Source organism: Alternaria alternata (genome assembly GCF_001642055.1).
Source record: "Alternaria alternata strain SRC1lrK2f unplaced genomic scaffold CC77scaffold_35, whole genome shotgun sequence".
Taxonomy (NCBI): domain Eukaryota; kingdom Fungi; phylum Ascomycota; class Dothideomycetes; order Pleosporales; family Pleosporaceae; genus Alternaria; species Alternaria alternata.
This window is the reverse complement of record NW_017306224.1, coordinates 257,089-270,785: the sequence shown is the minus strand read 5'-3', so window position 1 is coordinate 270,785 and position 13,697 is coordinate 257,089. Positions and strand designations below refer to the sequence as shown.

The window sequence follows — 13,697 nt, the reverse complement described above, 5'->3', positions numbered from 1 at the left end:
CGCGATCCTACGCCTCGCTTCTTATCGCATTCTTATCGCTACTAACAAAACAGCGCGATTGTAGTGCAATCGCGCACATCCTCTAGGGTAGGCCCAGAGATCTCGTATCTATCACCGCTTGCTTGCCTCCTCAAGCACAACGGCGTAGGAACGCCTGAGATAAGATGTACAGTGTCACCTTCTTGGATGTTGAGCGAGCCTGTTCCGTAACGGCCGTTCTTGGTGACGAACAAAAGTCTTTTCCCACAAATACGGCGCTGGAGATTGACCTGTATTGCATTAGTATCCAGATCACGGTACGATGGCCGGGAGTTCGCTCGATGAGGTAAGCTAATACCGCCACCTCTCAAGTCTTGCTTTAGAAGATGAAGTAGGTCGAGTGCTTCTGTCTCACGCGTGATTCCTCGCACCAATGCAAGCCATTGGGAGATTGCGTCCAGCGCGGCAGGATCAGGATATGACAGGGCTGTATGCGGAAGTTGCACAACTGAAGCTACGATGTCCAGCTGGCGTCCCAATACAGTAAGTTCTTTACGATCGATGAAATAGAAGGGCAGTCCACACTCCCGTACACTAGTGTAAACGCTTTTAGAGGTGCAGCGACGTAGAACGTCTTCTGGTAACCAGGCGGAATTGGTGTCAGTTCTCCAGTCCGGGACCCAGGATGGCATGTCGTGGACTTTAGACGAAACTTTCCCTGCGTGTATAAGGAGAGCAAGCATAGTTGCCCGCCAGCTAATGAGACTGAGGAAGAGATCCAAGTAGATCTCTTGACATGATGTCGAGTAGTCTGCGCGCTTGGTACACACTCCGATCTTCTTAAGTATACCATACATGGCATAAGCTTTGTCTTTCATGTTAAGAACCTGCCGAGTCCTCAGGGCTTCCATCAAGCCGGCACATTCCAACTGGCGATTGCGGCTATATAGGTAGGAGAGGCTGTGGAGATCCCTCCGCCGGTAATGCGCGTACACGGTGCGAGGCACGACCATGACCACGTATGCAGCATCTATAAATGCACGGCATTGCCGTACGAAATATTCTTTACCCAGGCGTTTAGCTATCCACAATACTGAGAGAATGAAGATCTGTCGCCTGGGGCAGCCTCTGGGCCATGGAAACGGGATTTGTAGACCAGGACTAAATCCGCATGCCGGCAAAGCTCCCAGAATAATCATCCCTTTCAGGGTTGATCCTAGAGGGTACATCATGCGTAGGGAGCCACTTATTATCCAAGGAGGCGCCTCTTGAATTTGCAAGGTGGCTGAGTAGCCAAATAACAAATAGAAGATGATGTCGCGTATGATGGCCAGGAACGATGGGCGTCCATTTTGGGGCGACATAAAGAGATGCCTCTGGCAGAAGTACTCTGCAGAACTTAGATATAACCCAAGAGCTATGACATACGTGCTGCTCTCCATCAAGATAAGGCGCATGCGGTTGCGGGTGTTTACAGTAGACCACAGTCTTATGAGCGACAGAAATCTTCCGAGTGAAGGCTGGGCGTGAGTTTTAGAGGCGTATCTTAGAACGAGGTGGCTGACTTCGTGCCATGGTAGTTCGTCCTGGATTGTGAGAAACACCGGATTTGATCCCAGAATGAGCTCTTGGAAAGTCCAACCTCGGGAGAACCAAGACCTGCTTAATAAGAAAGACAAAGCGTCCTGTGTGCGTTCAAAGTCTTCTTCTACGTGCCAACTTTTCGCTGCGTGTATAGATCGAATTGCGCATTGAGTCTCGACATTAGTCACTCCCTCGGTGTGTAACCAAATTAACACTGTCTTTGCTTTGCTGTAGATATCAAGCATCATGGCAACTTGCTGACTACGCTCTTCCATGTCCTTCTGGTTGATACAGATACTGTCCACCCATATACTTCGATATCCATCTTTAGGCGACAACTGTGTCAGAGCGTCGCGGCAGTTGTCCGTGATGGGTATGTCGCATCCGTTACATCTGATGACTGGGCGGTTGTCGATATGTTCTTCTGTACCCCATACGTATGAGAGTGCTTCAAACTGTTCTTGATCATAGCCTAGGCTCAATTTGTACACCTGGAGGGTGCCTTGTAGTTGCTGACCCTTCTCGATTGTAGACAGAGGTAGTAGATGGAGTATTCGAATCGTCCTCGCGCCAGGCCGAAGCTCGAGGGATTGATAGGCATCTCCCATAGAAGACGAAAACTTGTTGCTGTCGAGTTTTGAGGACTCCGAAGGAAGTGCGTATCTCTCCTGGAATTCGCTCGCCATGCTAAAAAAGGAGAAGTGAAGTAAAAGGGGTGTCGGCGCCAAAATAACGTCGTAGGCAGCGGTCGCGTATCTAGCCACTTGTAGGCAAGCATACCCTAGCGCACGGCTCAACGAGGCATTAGCTGGAAGATAGGTCTGAGGACGGTGGAGAAACTCTGACTGCTGTCAGTCAGCCTTGAGACCTGCACAGGGATTCGGGGAGAAGGCTGGGGTGCGAATGCGGGGTATCGAGATGCACGACGGCGGTGACGATAAGCATCGTATGCGACTTGTTTCTCGTAAAAACAGCAAACGCGCAATTCTGCGATGATACAGACTCTGCGACTGCGAAGACCATAGGTATAGTGGAGCGGAAAGAAGGGTTGATGCATGCGGGGTGCAAGGCAGCAGCTAGCGGGCTACAGTAACCGTGCGCCAGATGAACACCGTCGCCAGTTGAACACCCCACCAACAACAATATAGTCAAAAAGATGAGGTTGTAGAGCCACCACAAATCGTAATAAAATTGCGCAAAGCTGGGATTATACTATATATAGGCCTACGAAAGTTTTGGCTTATTCAGAATTTTTTTTGGAGGGCGTTATCACGCGATCACGGCGACTACGCGGTAGAACAGCTGGTGCACCCCTTGCGGCTCCCACCACAGCTGGAGCAACACCACCACGCTTTTGACGCTTTGTAGCTGGCTTATGAGGTTTTGAAGCTTTGCGCTTACCCGATTGGGGCAATTGTATAGCTTTGGCAGCGTCGCGGAGGCTTCTACGATGCTCTTTTTCAGCCTTCTCTGCGGCCTTCCGCTTTCTGGTCTCCTCCTAACCCTTCTCCCGCTTAACACGCTTCGCAGCTTTGAGTTGAAGATCACAATCGCGTGCTGCCTTCTTGATCTCGGCTTGCTTGGCTTTTTGAAGCTTTTCAAGCTCGGCTTGTTGTTGTTGTGATGCCTGACGATCGCGAGCTCGTTGTACACTCCTGGGCGACCATATTTTGGCTCCCCCATGGTAAACCTCGTCCTCATTAAGCTGGAGGGTGAAGGACTGCTTTGGTCGCCTCTCCTTGATGGCTAGGGACTGCCTGAGGCCCCTGATCTCCTCATGAAGTATACTGTTTTGAGCTGAGATGTGGCACAAGCTTCGTTGAAGCTTCTTGACGTCCTTACTGCTCTGATCCTTTACCTCACGGCGTACGATTGATTTGAGCTTGAGCCAATCGTCTCCGGAGAGGACTGACTGGCTGCTTTCAGAATCTGAAGCCTCCTTGGCAAACTTCTTGAGTACAGCGTCTGGGTTGGCTGGCTGTATACCGGTGGCTTCAAAAGACCTTTTGATGAGTTGAGGCCTGAATACAGAGGTCCAGGACCTCCAGAAGAGCGGGAAGAAGTCTCCTTTGGTCAAATTGAGCAACCCCTGGCTGTCCTGTAGGTATCTAGATAACTGAGTTGAGTAAGCTGTTGCCAGGGGTTTGAACATCACTACATCAAGTGGTTGAAGCGTATGGGTAGCGTGAGGTGGAAATACAAACAAGAGGATCTTGTTGTCGTGGCAATACTCAATAAAGTCGATGGTTACATGGGATCCGTGGCCGTCAAGGATCAATAATCGATACCCAGTTGAAGCGTATCGTCTGGTCTCCCGTTCAAATACCCCCTTGAGCCAAGCTAACCCAATATCGTTGTTGGTCCAGCCAGAAGGTGATGACGTAGTAAATACTGAGTGTTCTTCTGCTTGTACAGCGTCAACCCAGCTCGATTGAACGGCTCCGTTGGCTCCCTGGAAGATGAGAGTTGGACTCAAAGCTGTACCATCCGAACAAATACAAGCTATAACCGTTATCCACTCAGTTGAGCCATCTTCAAGTGCTTGCCTTGCCCCTTTTTGCTCGTACAGTCTTCTACTGAATATACGTTTTGTATTGCCAACCCGGCCAAGTTGAAACCCCTTTTCGTCCATATTGAATATATGTGTTGGTTGTACGTTGTACTCCTCTATCTTTTCATGTAAAAGCTTGAAATACAAGCTGTACTTAGCCCCTGAATCAGCTTTTGTACGCTCCTTGGCCATGGCTTTGCCTGAGCGAGAGATGAGATGGTTGGGATGCCGGCGGAGATACCGGTCAACCCAGCTTTCGGAGACCGGTTTGCCAGCCAACTGACTAGCAAACTGTTGTATTATTGTTCTTGTAGGTGGCAAACGTTGTTCGGTAAGCGTTTTGATATATCGTACAAGCTCGGCTTCGCGTTCTGGGTGGAGGGATTGGTTGCGTACGCTATAGTCCTCGGTTTCGTGTTTGTGCCGTCTCATCAGCGTAACGCGGTTGACGCTGTACTTTTTAGCAATTTGTTGGTACGAGAATTGTTCTCCTGGATCGCGCGATTCGATTTCTGCAATCGCTTCTTGAATCGAATTCATGGTGGTTGAGTTATGACGCGTTGAAGTTGGGTTGTTGTTGTTGGTGGGGTGTTCAACTGGCGACGGTGTTCATCTGGCGCACGGTTACTGTAATCCGTCCCGCGTCGGGGCCCCAACCAGTGTGAAGGTGGCGCGACCCTCATCGCACCTTCCAGCGAAAACCCTAGTCAACGAACAATCGCAATATAGCTGATAGCCAAAACTGCCCAGGTTCACTCACCCGAGAGACATCCTCTTGGGCATTGTTCCAGTACTGTGGCCTGTGACCTAGCTTATCCGGTGCACGACAGCAAGTGCACAGGGTGCGCACAGATACAGGATGTGTTACGCCCCACAGAACGCCTGATTAGCATCTAGACTCTTTTCTAACGGTCGCATACTCCTCAATATCGCGATCATACCATTGCAACCATGCCAGTGACAGGGAGGCATAGACGCGCGAGGCAACATAGCTGCTGGACGTGCAAGCTACGTCGCAAGAAATGCGACGAGATACAACCGATCTGCGGAGACTGCGATAGTCTAGAGATCGCCTGCGTCTATGGACCGAAGCCGCACTGGATGGATACTGACGAGCAACAACGACAGAAAGCCATCTCGCTCAAAGAGGAAGTGAAACACAAAGCAGCATTGAGGAGAGAGAAGTCCACCACTGCCACTAACCGAACTACACAAGAAGAAGCTGTCCATCAATTCAATATCATACCGGATATGGTGGTATCGAAGTTTCCTTCGTCGATCGACCTCCCGGATTCAATTGTACCAAACGAACATACATCGGCCCCAACAAGCATCCCAACACCTCCCGTTGTTCCCGTGCCCTTTCCCTTTTCTCTGCTATCCAACGATGTGCAACACTACCACTACCCTCAACCCGTGCGGGAAAACTCACCCATCGAAGCAGACTTCATCAACAAGTACATCGACTTCGTCTTTCCAGCACTCTTCCCCTTCTACCGACCCTCCCTTTTCGACACAGGTCGGAGCTGGCTTCTGCAGCTACTGGGGAAAAGCCGCATCGCACATCATGCCGCTCTCAGCATATCGTGTTACTTCTTCACTATGGCACTCATCGATTTGGAGGGTACTTCTGGCGATCATGCCGAATGCAGAATGTTGCGTTGGGATGAAGTTGAGCGACATGCTGAGAATTGTTTCGATAGCCTAAGAAAGAATATACTGGCTCTCGATCTACACACGCAGAACATCGAGCAGTTAGCCAGGGTTGAGGCCTTGGAAAACATTGTTCACCTCCTCATCTTCGAGATGGCACTGAGCAAAGCCGCTCCTTCGAATTCCCATCTTTCGCCCGCGTACACTTTGCTCAGACAGATCATGGGCTGTGATTCGTCGTCTCACGAGAACCAAATGCAGTCAGGAATCACAACAGTTCTCCTACAAATCGAGCCTCCACTCTGGACTAACCCTGCCGATGGCACTCACATTTGGTCGCCTGCCCAAGCTGGTGTCAGATTCTGTGCGGCGTTACTGATCTTCGTCGACATCTTAGCAAGTATCGCTCTCCAAGAACCTCCAACGCTTCTTCCTTATCACTCCACACTCCTCGCTGAGAAGGACGTTGGAGTTAGTCTCCCTAGCGATGCCGAGATTCACCTTTCCACCGTTGTCGGATGTCGCAATGGCGTCATGAGGTCAATCGCCGAGATATCGATGCTGAATGTTTGGAAGAATGAACAAATCGCTACGAACAGCCTAGATGCCATGGAACTCGTTAATCGCGCCTCACAAATCGCTCATTCACTCGAAAGCGACATGATTGGGATTGAGAACGAGGAGATCACACGATCTGTGTCCGACTCTCACACCCACGGGCCGCTTGATCTAGCTCTCAATCCCTCCGCGTCTTCTACTTCGACGCTAATATGGGCACGTGCAGCACAGCTGTACCTCACAGTCGTCGTTTCCGGTTGGCAGTTGCTCAGTCAGGACATCAGAACCAACATTGGTCATATCATCGTATTACTCGAAGATGTCCCGGCGCACCAGCTGCGCGCACTCGTTTGGCCGATATGCGTCGCTGGTTGTCTAGCCCTAGAAGAAGAGGAGACCTTCTTCTCAAGACTCTTCGCAGGTCTAGGCAAGGTTCACACAGCTGGAACACTAGATGACGCACGCCAAATCATGGTAAAGGTATGGGAAAGAAGAGAAGCGCCGAACATGATCAGCTGGAATCTTGCCTCTTGTTTCAGCATACTGGGTTCTCCAATTCTATTAGTCTAGCTACAATCTAATTTCACATTAGAATCGTAAAACCGAATCTCGTTCATCCCAATACTTTGCGCTCGTTCTCGCAACACAGAAGAAGAACAACTCATTTCCCTTTCCAGAACCCAACAACTTCCTCCACACTCTTTGGCTTTATCTCAGGAAACTTCTCATTCAGACTTCCTTCATGTGGAACAAACATGATTCTATTCACAGCCCATAGCCCGAACTTGGCCAAGAGGCCGACAAGTAGCGGCTTGGGGAAGTACGGGTACAAATGTGGGTGAGTAGGCAATTCGGTAATCTCGCCGCGTGCAAGCTTCTCGACAGGGTCGAAAGTCACGGTGAACTTTGAACCTATTGTTCATCAATACGTGGTTCGTGATTTGGGGAGGAGGCGGAAAGCATACCGCGGGATTCTTCAGCTAACTGCACGAGGCGAGACAAAGAGGTGTTCTCGCTGTAGCAATGCAGCGCTTCTTCCCAATGTTTCAAACCCATGGCTGCGACTACAAATCTTGCCAGGTCTTGCGTGTACGTGAAGCTTACGGTTTCATCGCCCGTGTTACCAGGGAGCGCTGCTGTCTTGTGCGCCATGTCCACGAACACAACGAGAGGTGTAAGGTAGGTGGGTACGTGCGGCATACCGTAGTAGTCTAGAAAGAGGCCGACGTAGAACTGCGTCCATTCCAGTCCGGTCTTGCGAACAGCGGCGATACTTGGCTCACGAAGGCCGTTGAGTTCTAGCTGGAGAGATCTAGCAAACTATTGTCAGGCTAGAAGTCCTGAGTGCAAGGAAGGAGGGTGTAGGTAGAAAGGAAATACGTACGGTTCCTCGGGCGTAGCATTGCCCCAGTTACTCACTACGAAGCGCTTGGTACAGGAGGACTTGTCTGCAGCTGCAATGAAGCTCCTCTCTGCCTGTGCAGCTTCAGGATCATACATGACAATGGTTGAAATGACGGTATGGATATTGTTTTCCTCAAGCGTCTTGGTGAGCTCTTCGACGTTGGTGTAATTAACCGCGATGACTTTGGCAGCGCTCTTGCCTTCCGGAACCTGCATATTGATTAGTGCTTATGGTTTACCTGATGATATGGAAGTATGATCACGAACCTTGCGAGAGACTACAATGACCTCATGGGTGCCTTCTGCTAGGAAAGCGTCGACGATTGTTTTGCCGACAGAGCCTGTCCCTCCGATGACTGCTACGGTGACCATTTCGTATAAATGTTCTTGAGACGGGAGCGAATAGCTATCTTATAGAGAATTTAAGGTGTTGATGCGACGAATCTCAGAGAGATGATGCGATGATAGCAGATGCTAAACTGGCTGGTGTCCGCTGGTGCTGATGTCGAAAGTCGCAAAAGTACGAAACCCACCTCTTCTTATACGCGCCTCTCTGACAGTCTCCGGCGCAACATAATTCCCGTCGGACTGAAGAAATTCTGCATATCCTGGCATCTTTGGGGCCTGAAGTGCATAAGTACCTGGTCAAAGAGATCGTTTGAGGTTGCGCGCGCGGCCAGAGTTGGTGGCGGCAACGCTAGCCTCAATTGGAACACCCGCGCGGGCTCTGGATGTGGAATCGCGCAAGGCTGCACCTTATCTTGCGCGATCCATCGTCATTAGTGCAAGTTGACGGAACCATCGGGCACCCGATTTGCAGATGTCAATCGTAAACGATCGATGCTTGGGGCTTGATTTTGTTGGCTGTTCTTGCCGTCCTAAGAAGCGTTGCGCATGAGCCGATTCGAGAGCACCGTGCCATCTTCGAATTTAACCACGCCTCGGCCCATCCTTTCGAATTGTCTCAAATCTTTCTGGTCATGTAAGTTGTCATACGCCTTAAAAGATTAAATTGACGAGCGTGGCTCTCTTCTTAATATATCTAGATGATCGCCCACTACAGCAAATCTCTACGCTCTTACTGCGAACCCCCGAGCTCTCGTGGTGGCGCCTGCGGTGAATGATGTTCCTGCGACCATGCTGTAGCCTCGCTGTACGGACTATTGTACTCATTGCCTGCGTGATGTGCGACCGCAACGCCGGCTGGCTTGCTGTACTGCTGCGCTTCTGATTGGTAGCTCAATCTTGCGTTCAGGTCTTTCATCTTGCGATGATTGCGATAGAACAAGTATGCCGCGGCCGCAACCAGAATCGCGCCCACACCTACGCCAACACCAATGCCGGCCTTTGCTCCTGTAGACAGGCCGCCGCCGTCGCCTGTGGACCCTGTGACTATCGGGTCTGTAGGTGTTGTTGTGGGAGCTGCAGAGCTTGGTGTCACGCTTGGTGCCGGTGTCGTGGAGGGGGTTATTACAGGGTCCTTTGCCGCAGTCGAAGACATCGCCATGATTGATGCGCTATGGGTAGGATCAGAAGTGACACCTATTGTCGCACCAGTAATACTTCCAATCCCACTTGCGAAAATAGCAAGCTGGCAGCCAACGGGTTTGCTCCAGTCGTCAAATTCCTGCGAGAGCTGGATCGGGCCCCAGCGTTCCGTCCCGTTCTCATTGATATTCCTTCTAAAGTCTTCAGACCTTGTCAGTCGAGCGCAATCACTAACAACGGCTCATACTTTGACTCACTATAGCCCTTCCCTCCGGCGACGCTCTCAGAGCAATTGATCAGCAGCAGCTCCGCGAATGTTGACCACCAATACACGTCCACCTGATCATTGTAATTGATGTTGAGATGGTCTTCCTCAAGCGGGTAGTAGAAGTCGCCTCTTTCTGTAGACATATTTGAAAAGACCGGGTCGTTGTCGTCCGGTATGGGGCTGATGTTGATGCACTTATGACTCGAAGATTTTGGAAAGGTTGTCGTACGCTTTCGTAGCTGCGACAGCTTTGTACAACGTCACAATCAGCCTATCTCCATGTTGCAAATCCTTCGGTGCCCTTCCAACTTGGCTCTCGCGGTCTGAGTTAAGACGGTACGAATCACGATGCGAAGTGACGCAAAGCTGGGAGTGAGGGTTGCGCGAAACGGCCCCCGATCTGCGCACAGCCTGACATCGAAGAACGATTTTTGTCCCTCTACTACGAATCAGATCGCACTCGATGCAATGACAAGGTCACTTGACATGTGGTGTGCCTTATCGTTGACGACATGCGGGGTGAATTAAATGGTGTAATGGTATCGGTGAGCGCATAGCCTGATGCGCAAAAGATACCTATGGCTGATAGAGCCGTCTTGCAAAACCATGACAGCTGTCGCATGCCTCTGGGAAGATTCACTCTGCACCCTGATGATAGCAGAGGTTCGTTCACTCATGATCTCGGGTCAATCATGACCCCAAGATGAGCTGGTTGCCAGTGTAGCCTTCCTCCATTTGGTGATAAGTCTGACAAGGCTGAGCCGCGGCGTAGTAACCGAGAATCTTACATGCGCTGCGCCAGGTGCTTGGCAGACAGCCTTATTGGGCTTCTGTACTCTAGGACGTGCCTTGGTGTTGTCAGGAGGAGGCCTGATTTATATGGCACCGGAGTTGATTGGTCCTACGAGTGCGTTGATGGTAAGCGCGGTACTTCGTGCGAGCATCAATCGACATACACAGAGCTGCTCATTCTCTACCTATGCAGGCCGTCTGCAGCCCATCTATTCATGCGACCATACACACGCGATTTGTGCTGCGCTCTTGGTATCGCTGTTTGCAGCTAGTGCATGTACATGACATCAGCGCGGCAGTTTACACAAGCCTCAGCCGACGCACACCAGCCTTTTCACCTTTTGGTCATTCTTTTTCTGTGTTGTAAGTTGTCATCGAAGATGAGTAGATCTACATGAAGATGATGGATAGGTTGGCATGGAACGCCTTGGCCACATCTTCCAACCCCGTCACATGCACGGCGCCGTTATCACTCGTGATCTTAACGTTGCCCGAGTCTACACTCCTCCCACCAGACATGATTTTGACAGCGCTACATTCGATGAGACTGTTGTCCTGGACCCAACCAGCGATCGTGATATTGGCCAATGCATTGGTATCTTCGTAGGAGCCAGTCATTGACGTAGTCAAGGTAGCGTTAGCGAACGAGAACTATTCACAAGTCAGCAATTGATTCCACAATCCAGACAGTTCAGAATCCGCACGTACCTTAATCTCCTTGATCTCAGTGGGCTCCTGACTCACACCGTCGTCGAGGTAAAGCTCCCCTTCGGCTTCCCGCTTACCGTCAAGCGCGACTAGAATGCTCCACGGGTTCATCCTGGTCGTTTTAGTCGTATTCCCAGGCTTCTGACTTGCGATGATGCTGCCACCACGCACGTGTACTGGGATGTGCTCAAGCGGTGCATCTAACGTTACATTCTGACCTGGCTGGGCGTGCACCTCTTTGAGCGTATACCAATCGTACCACCGCGTATGTGGCGCACCAGGGAACACTCCTTGTGAGACGCGCAGCAGCGGAGCTAGTACCGGCGTGATCAAGATGGAAGGTCCGAGCATGAACTGATTATCAACACTTTTCAGCAACTCGTCGTCAGGAAAGTTCCATGACAACGCGCGCAACACTGTTTCACCGCGCTTGTGCGCAGCATGAAAGAGTGTGTATTGGTAGGGCAAGAGACGGAAGCGCACATCCATCACACGACGAGTGGCTTCCGCAGTAGTCGCCCACCTGAATGCTTCCTGCGCAATTGTGTTGCGGGAGTTGTGGTTGCGATATAGAGGGAAAAACGCACTGAGCTGCATCCATCGCGTGCAGAGCTCCATATCGGCATTTCCGTTGAAGCCGCACGTCTCGACACCAAAGTAAGGAACACCAGCTATGCTGAAGGTCAATGCTTGAGGAATGGTCATGTACATGTTACCCCAACGCGAGTTTGTGTCGCCGCCCCAGTGACCAGTTATAGCACCGGAGCCGGGTGATGTTGATCGCGCAATCCAGAACGGACGTTTTCCTGGGAACACAGACAGGAGCGCGTTGTAGGTTGCTTTACCAGAGACATAGCCGTAAGTATTGTGCAGCTCGTATTCGGTCGTGTTGTATCCATCATTGTGCGTGGCGTAGGAAGCAACCGCTTGACGCAGGAGTGAGTGCCCTTCGAGAGTCAGGTTCAAAGCATAGGGCGGGAATGTTATGTTCCGGACGCCAGGAGTCGCTGAAGTAAATCCCACAGTGGCCGTGCCGACAGTTGTGGTTGGCGTGGGGTATGCTGATGCTTGCGACGCGCTTGCTGCGCTCGCAGACGCTGCTTCGGTCGCGTTTGTCTGGTCAAAAGCTTCAGGATAGTCGTAGTTGATCTGACCAGGCTCTCCAGGCAGCTTGAAAGGCACATGGATTGGATTGTCCGCAAGTCTCCCTGTCCCACACGAGCCAGTGCACCACGATGACAAGTCAGAGATGTCGAGCCACCAACCATCAAATGGAAGCTGATCATGATACAACTGCATCTCGTTCGTCCAAAAGTTTTGAGTCGCGTTATGCAAAAAGTCGGGCCATACGCTGAAGCCTGGCCACTGGATGCCGATGTAGTCATCTGTGTGCCCTTCTCCACGCTTGATATAGAGATCAAGTGCTTTGCCGCGATCGTAGGTAGGATTTGCGTCAGTCCCGTTGCCTGGTGCCGGCACATACACGTTGGGGTCTAGGATAGGCATCCAGTACTGACCATTTGCATGCAGCTTGGCGAGGAATTCTTTGCCCTCATCGATGGGGTATGTATTATTATCATGGGTGAAGATGCGATACTGGAACAGGTAATCCAAGTCGTTCCAGATCGCTTCGAGTTGAATATTCGCAGCAGCATATCCATCAATGATTTCCTGTAGAACAGTCCAGTTCTGGTAACCCCAGCGAACTTGATGGAAACCAAGCGCCCAGTAAGGCTGCATGACAGGTGTGCCAATCACACCAAGCTGCTGCTGCGCCAAAGCCTCCGTTGGCAAAGGACCACTGAAGAAGTAGAAGTCGAAGCTGCCACCGATTGTCCGGTAGATGATACGATCCGGGCGTAGAAGCCATTCTTGACCGTGAAGGTTGCGACCGTATACCACGTGAGACTTGGAGGACCCATTATTGTAACGGGTCTCGAGGTAGACTGGGTGCGTGCTATGCATATTCGCATCAATCGGTTGATCGTTCATCTCATTGTATTGATTCCAGAAAGTCTGTGTGTACTGATTTGGTAAGCGAAAGCTTCCACGTATCGCTTCTGGTAGTCCATAGATATTGTACTCTGGGACCATGTTCGTGACTAGCTCAAGGAATTGGTCTTCGAACACGATCTTGTGGCCGTAGGTGTCAAAAAGTGCCTCACCAGTCTTTGCACGCTTCACTCGGAATTGGAAGGTAGGATCATTAGTCCACTCGAACCTCAAATCACTGTTGTTAGCAGTGCACCCACGGGAGACACTGCCACTGGGACTAAGAGACTCGTCCAAGATGTACAAGGATCTGTTTGATGGAGTAACGTATTTGGGGTAGATTTTGACGTTGAGCTGAGCAGCATTCTGGTACTGAACTTCAAGGACAAGGTCTGAAATTTCGTTTCCGTACGCATTGCATGCAGGACCGGCGAGAGACAGGTCTGCAGTGATGGCATTGTCGGAAGTAACAACGTTAGCGGCTTTGTATCCAGGGCAAATTCTTTGCGCATCTGGCGCATGTGGGTTGATGATATTGGGCGTGACACTGGGTGCAAGGTTGAGTGTGGATGCTAACGTTGATGTTGGTGGCCACGTGTTTGGACCAGGCGGCTGATCGAGTGTGGTTTGGCCTATAGGTATAAGACTCTCGTCCAAGTAAATCTCAAAGGGTGGCCATACCTGAGGCCATAGCGGCCAATGCAAGAGCGAGATACGTCC

At 50.8% G+C, this 13,697-nt stretch overlaps 7 protein-coding genes across 7 annotated transcripts; 1 reads left to right on the top strand and 6 right to left on the bottom strand.

The window, feature by feature from the left end:
* CC77DRAFT_1026162 (HET-domain-containing protein) lies at positions 1 to 2,698 on the bottom strand. The gene has a single exon (XM_018526205.1). The coding sequence runs from the start codon at positions 2,247 to 2,249 to the stop codon at positions 42 to 44; it is 2,208 nt and encodes a 735-aa protein (XP_018379538.1). The 5' UTR covers positions 2,250 to 2,698; the 3' UTR covers positions 1 to 41.
* A 105-nt stretch (positions 2,699 to 2,803) lies between these two features.
* Positions 2,804 to 3,715, bottom strand: CC77DRAFT_949568 (hypothetical protein; the record flags this gene model as incomplete). Its single annotated transcript, XM_018535266.1, has 2 exons — positions 2,804 to 3,058; positions 3,215 to 3,715. The coding sequence occupies 2 exons, from the start codon at positions 3,713 to 3,715 to the stop codon at positions 2,804 to 2,806; spliced, it is 756 nt and encodes a 251-aa protein (XP_018379537.1).
* Positions 3,716 to 4,267: 552 nt separating this feature from the next.
* CC77DRAFT_910116 (hypothetical protein) lies at positions 4,268 to 4,654 on the bottom strand (the record flags this gene model as incomplete). Its single annotated transcript, XM_018533640.1, has 1 exon — positions 4,268 to 4,654. A coding segment is annotated over one exon (387 nt), but the record flags the coding sequence as incomplete, so codon positions are not given.
* Positions 4,655 to 4,859: 205 nt separating this feature from the next.
* Positions 4,860 to 6,940, top strand: CC77DRAFT_580861 (hypothetical protein). The gene has a single exon (XM_018532342.1). It carries the CDS (start codon positions 5,066 to 5,068, stop codon positions 6,893 to 6,895), a length of 1,830 nt encoding a protein of 609 aa, XP_018379535.1. The 5' UTR covers positions 4,860 to 5,065; the 3' UTR covers positions 6,896 to 6,940.
* CC77DRAFT_1100299 (NAD(P)-binding protein) lies at positions 6,858 to 8,367 on the bottom strand. The gene is made up of 4 exons (XM_018530060.1): positions 7,997 to 8,367; positions 7,710 to 7,939; positions 7,291 to 7,637; positions 6,858 to 7,237 (listed from the first exon to the last, which is right to left on the bottom strand). Exons 1-4 carry the CDS (start codon positions 8,099 to 8,101, stop codon positions 6,987 to 6,989), a joined length of 933 nt encoding a protein of 310 aa, XP_018379534.1. The 5' UTR covers positions 8,102 to 8,367; the 3' UTR covers positions 6,858 to 6,986.
* A 209-nt stretch (positions 8,368 to 8,576) lies between these two features.
* Positions 8,577 to 9,628, bottom strand: CC77DRAFT_1100298 (hypothetical protein; the record flags this gene model as incomplete). The annotated part of the gene is made up of 2 exons (XM_018530059.1): positions 8,577 to 9,418; positions 9,475 to 9,628. The coding sequence occupies 2 exons, from the start codon at positions 9,626 to 9,628 to the stop codon at positions 8,808 to 8,810; spliced, it is 765 nt and encodes a 254-aa protein (XP_018379533.1). The 3' UTR covers positions 8,577 to 8,807.
* Positions 9,629 to 10,667: 1,039 nt separating this feature from the next.
* Positions 10,668 to 13,668, bottom strand: CC77DRAFT_1067362 (hypothetical protein; the record flags this gene model as incomplete). Its single annotated transcript, XM_018528983.1, has 3 exons — positions 10,668 to 10,928; positions 10,986 to 13,609; positions 13,659 to 13,668. The coding sequence occupies 3 exons, from the start codon at positions 13,666 to 13,668 to the stop codon at positions 10,668 to 10,670; spliced, it is 2,895 nt and encodes a 964-aa protein (XP_018379532.1).
* Between the last annotated feature and the right edge of the window lie 29 nt (positions 13,669 to 13,697).

Bases quoted from the DNA above. Each gene is read 5' to 3' on its own strand.
- CC77DRAFT_1026162 (XM_018526205.1), bottom strand. From the start codon at position 2,249: ATGGCGAGCGAATTCCAGGAGAGATACGCACTTCCTTCGGAGTCCTCA.
- CC77DRAFT_580861 (XM_018532342.1), top strand. From the start codon at position 5,066: ATGCCAGTGACAGGGAGGCATAGACGCGCGAGGCAACATAGCTGCTGG.
- CC77DRAFT_1100299 (XM_018530060.1), bottom strand. From the start codon at position 8,101: ATGGTCACCGTAGCAGTCATCGGAGGGACAGGCTCTGTCGGCAAAACA. The intron at 7,638-7,709 runs GTACGTATTTCC...ATAGTTTGCTAG, and splicing joins AATGCTACGCCCGAGGAACC to ATCTCTCCAGCTAGAACTCA. The intron at 7,238-7,290 runs GTATGCTTTCCG...GATGAACAATAG, and splicing joins GTTAGCTGAAGAATCCCGCG to GTTCAAAGTTCACCGTGACT.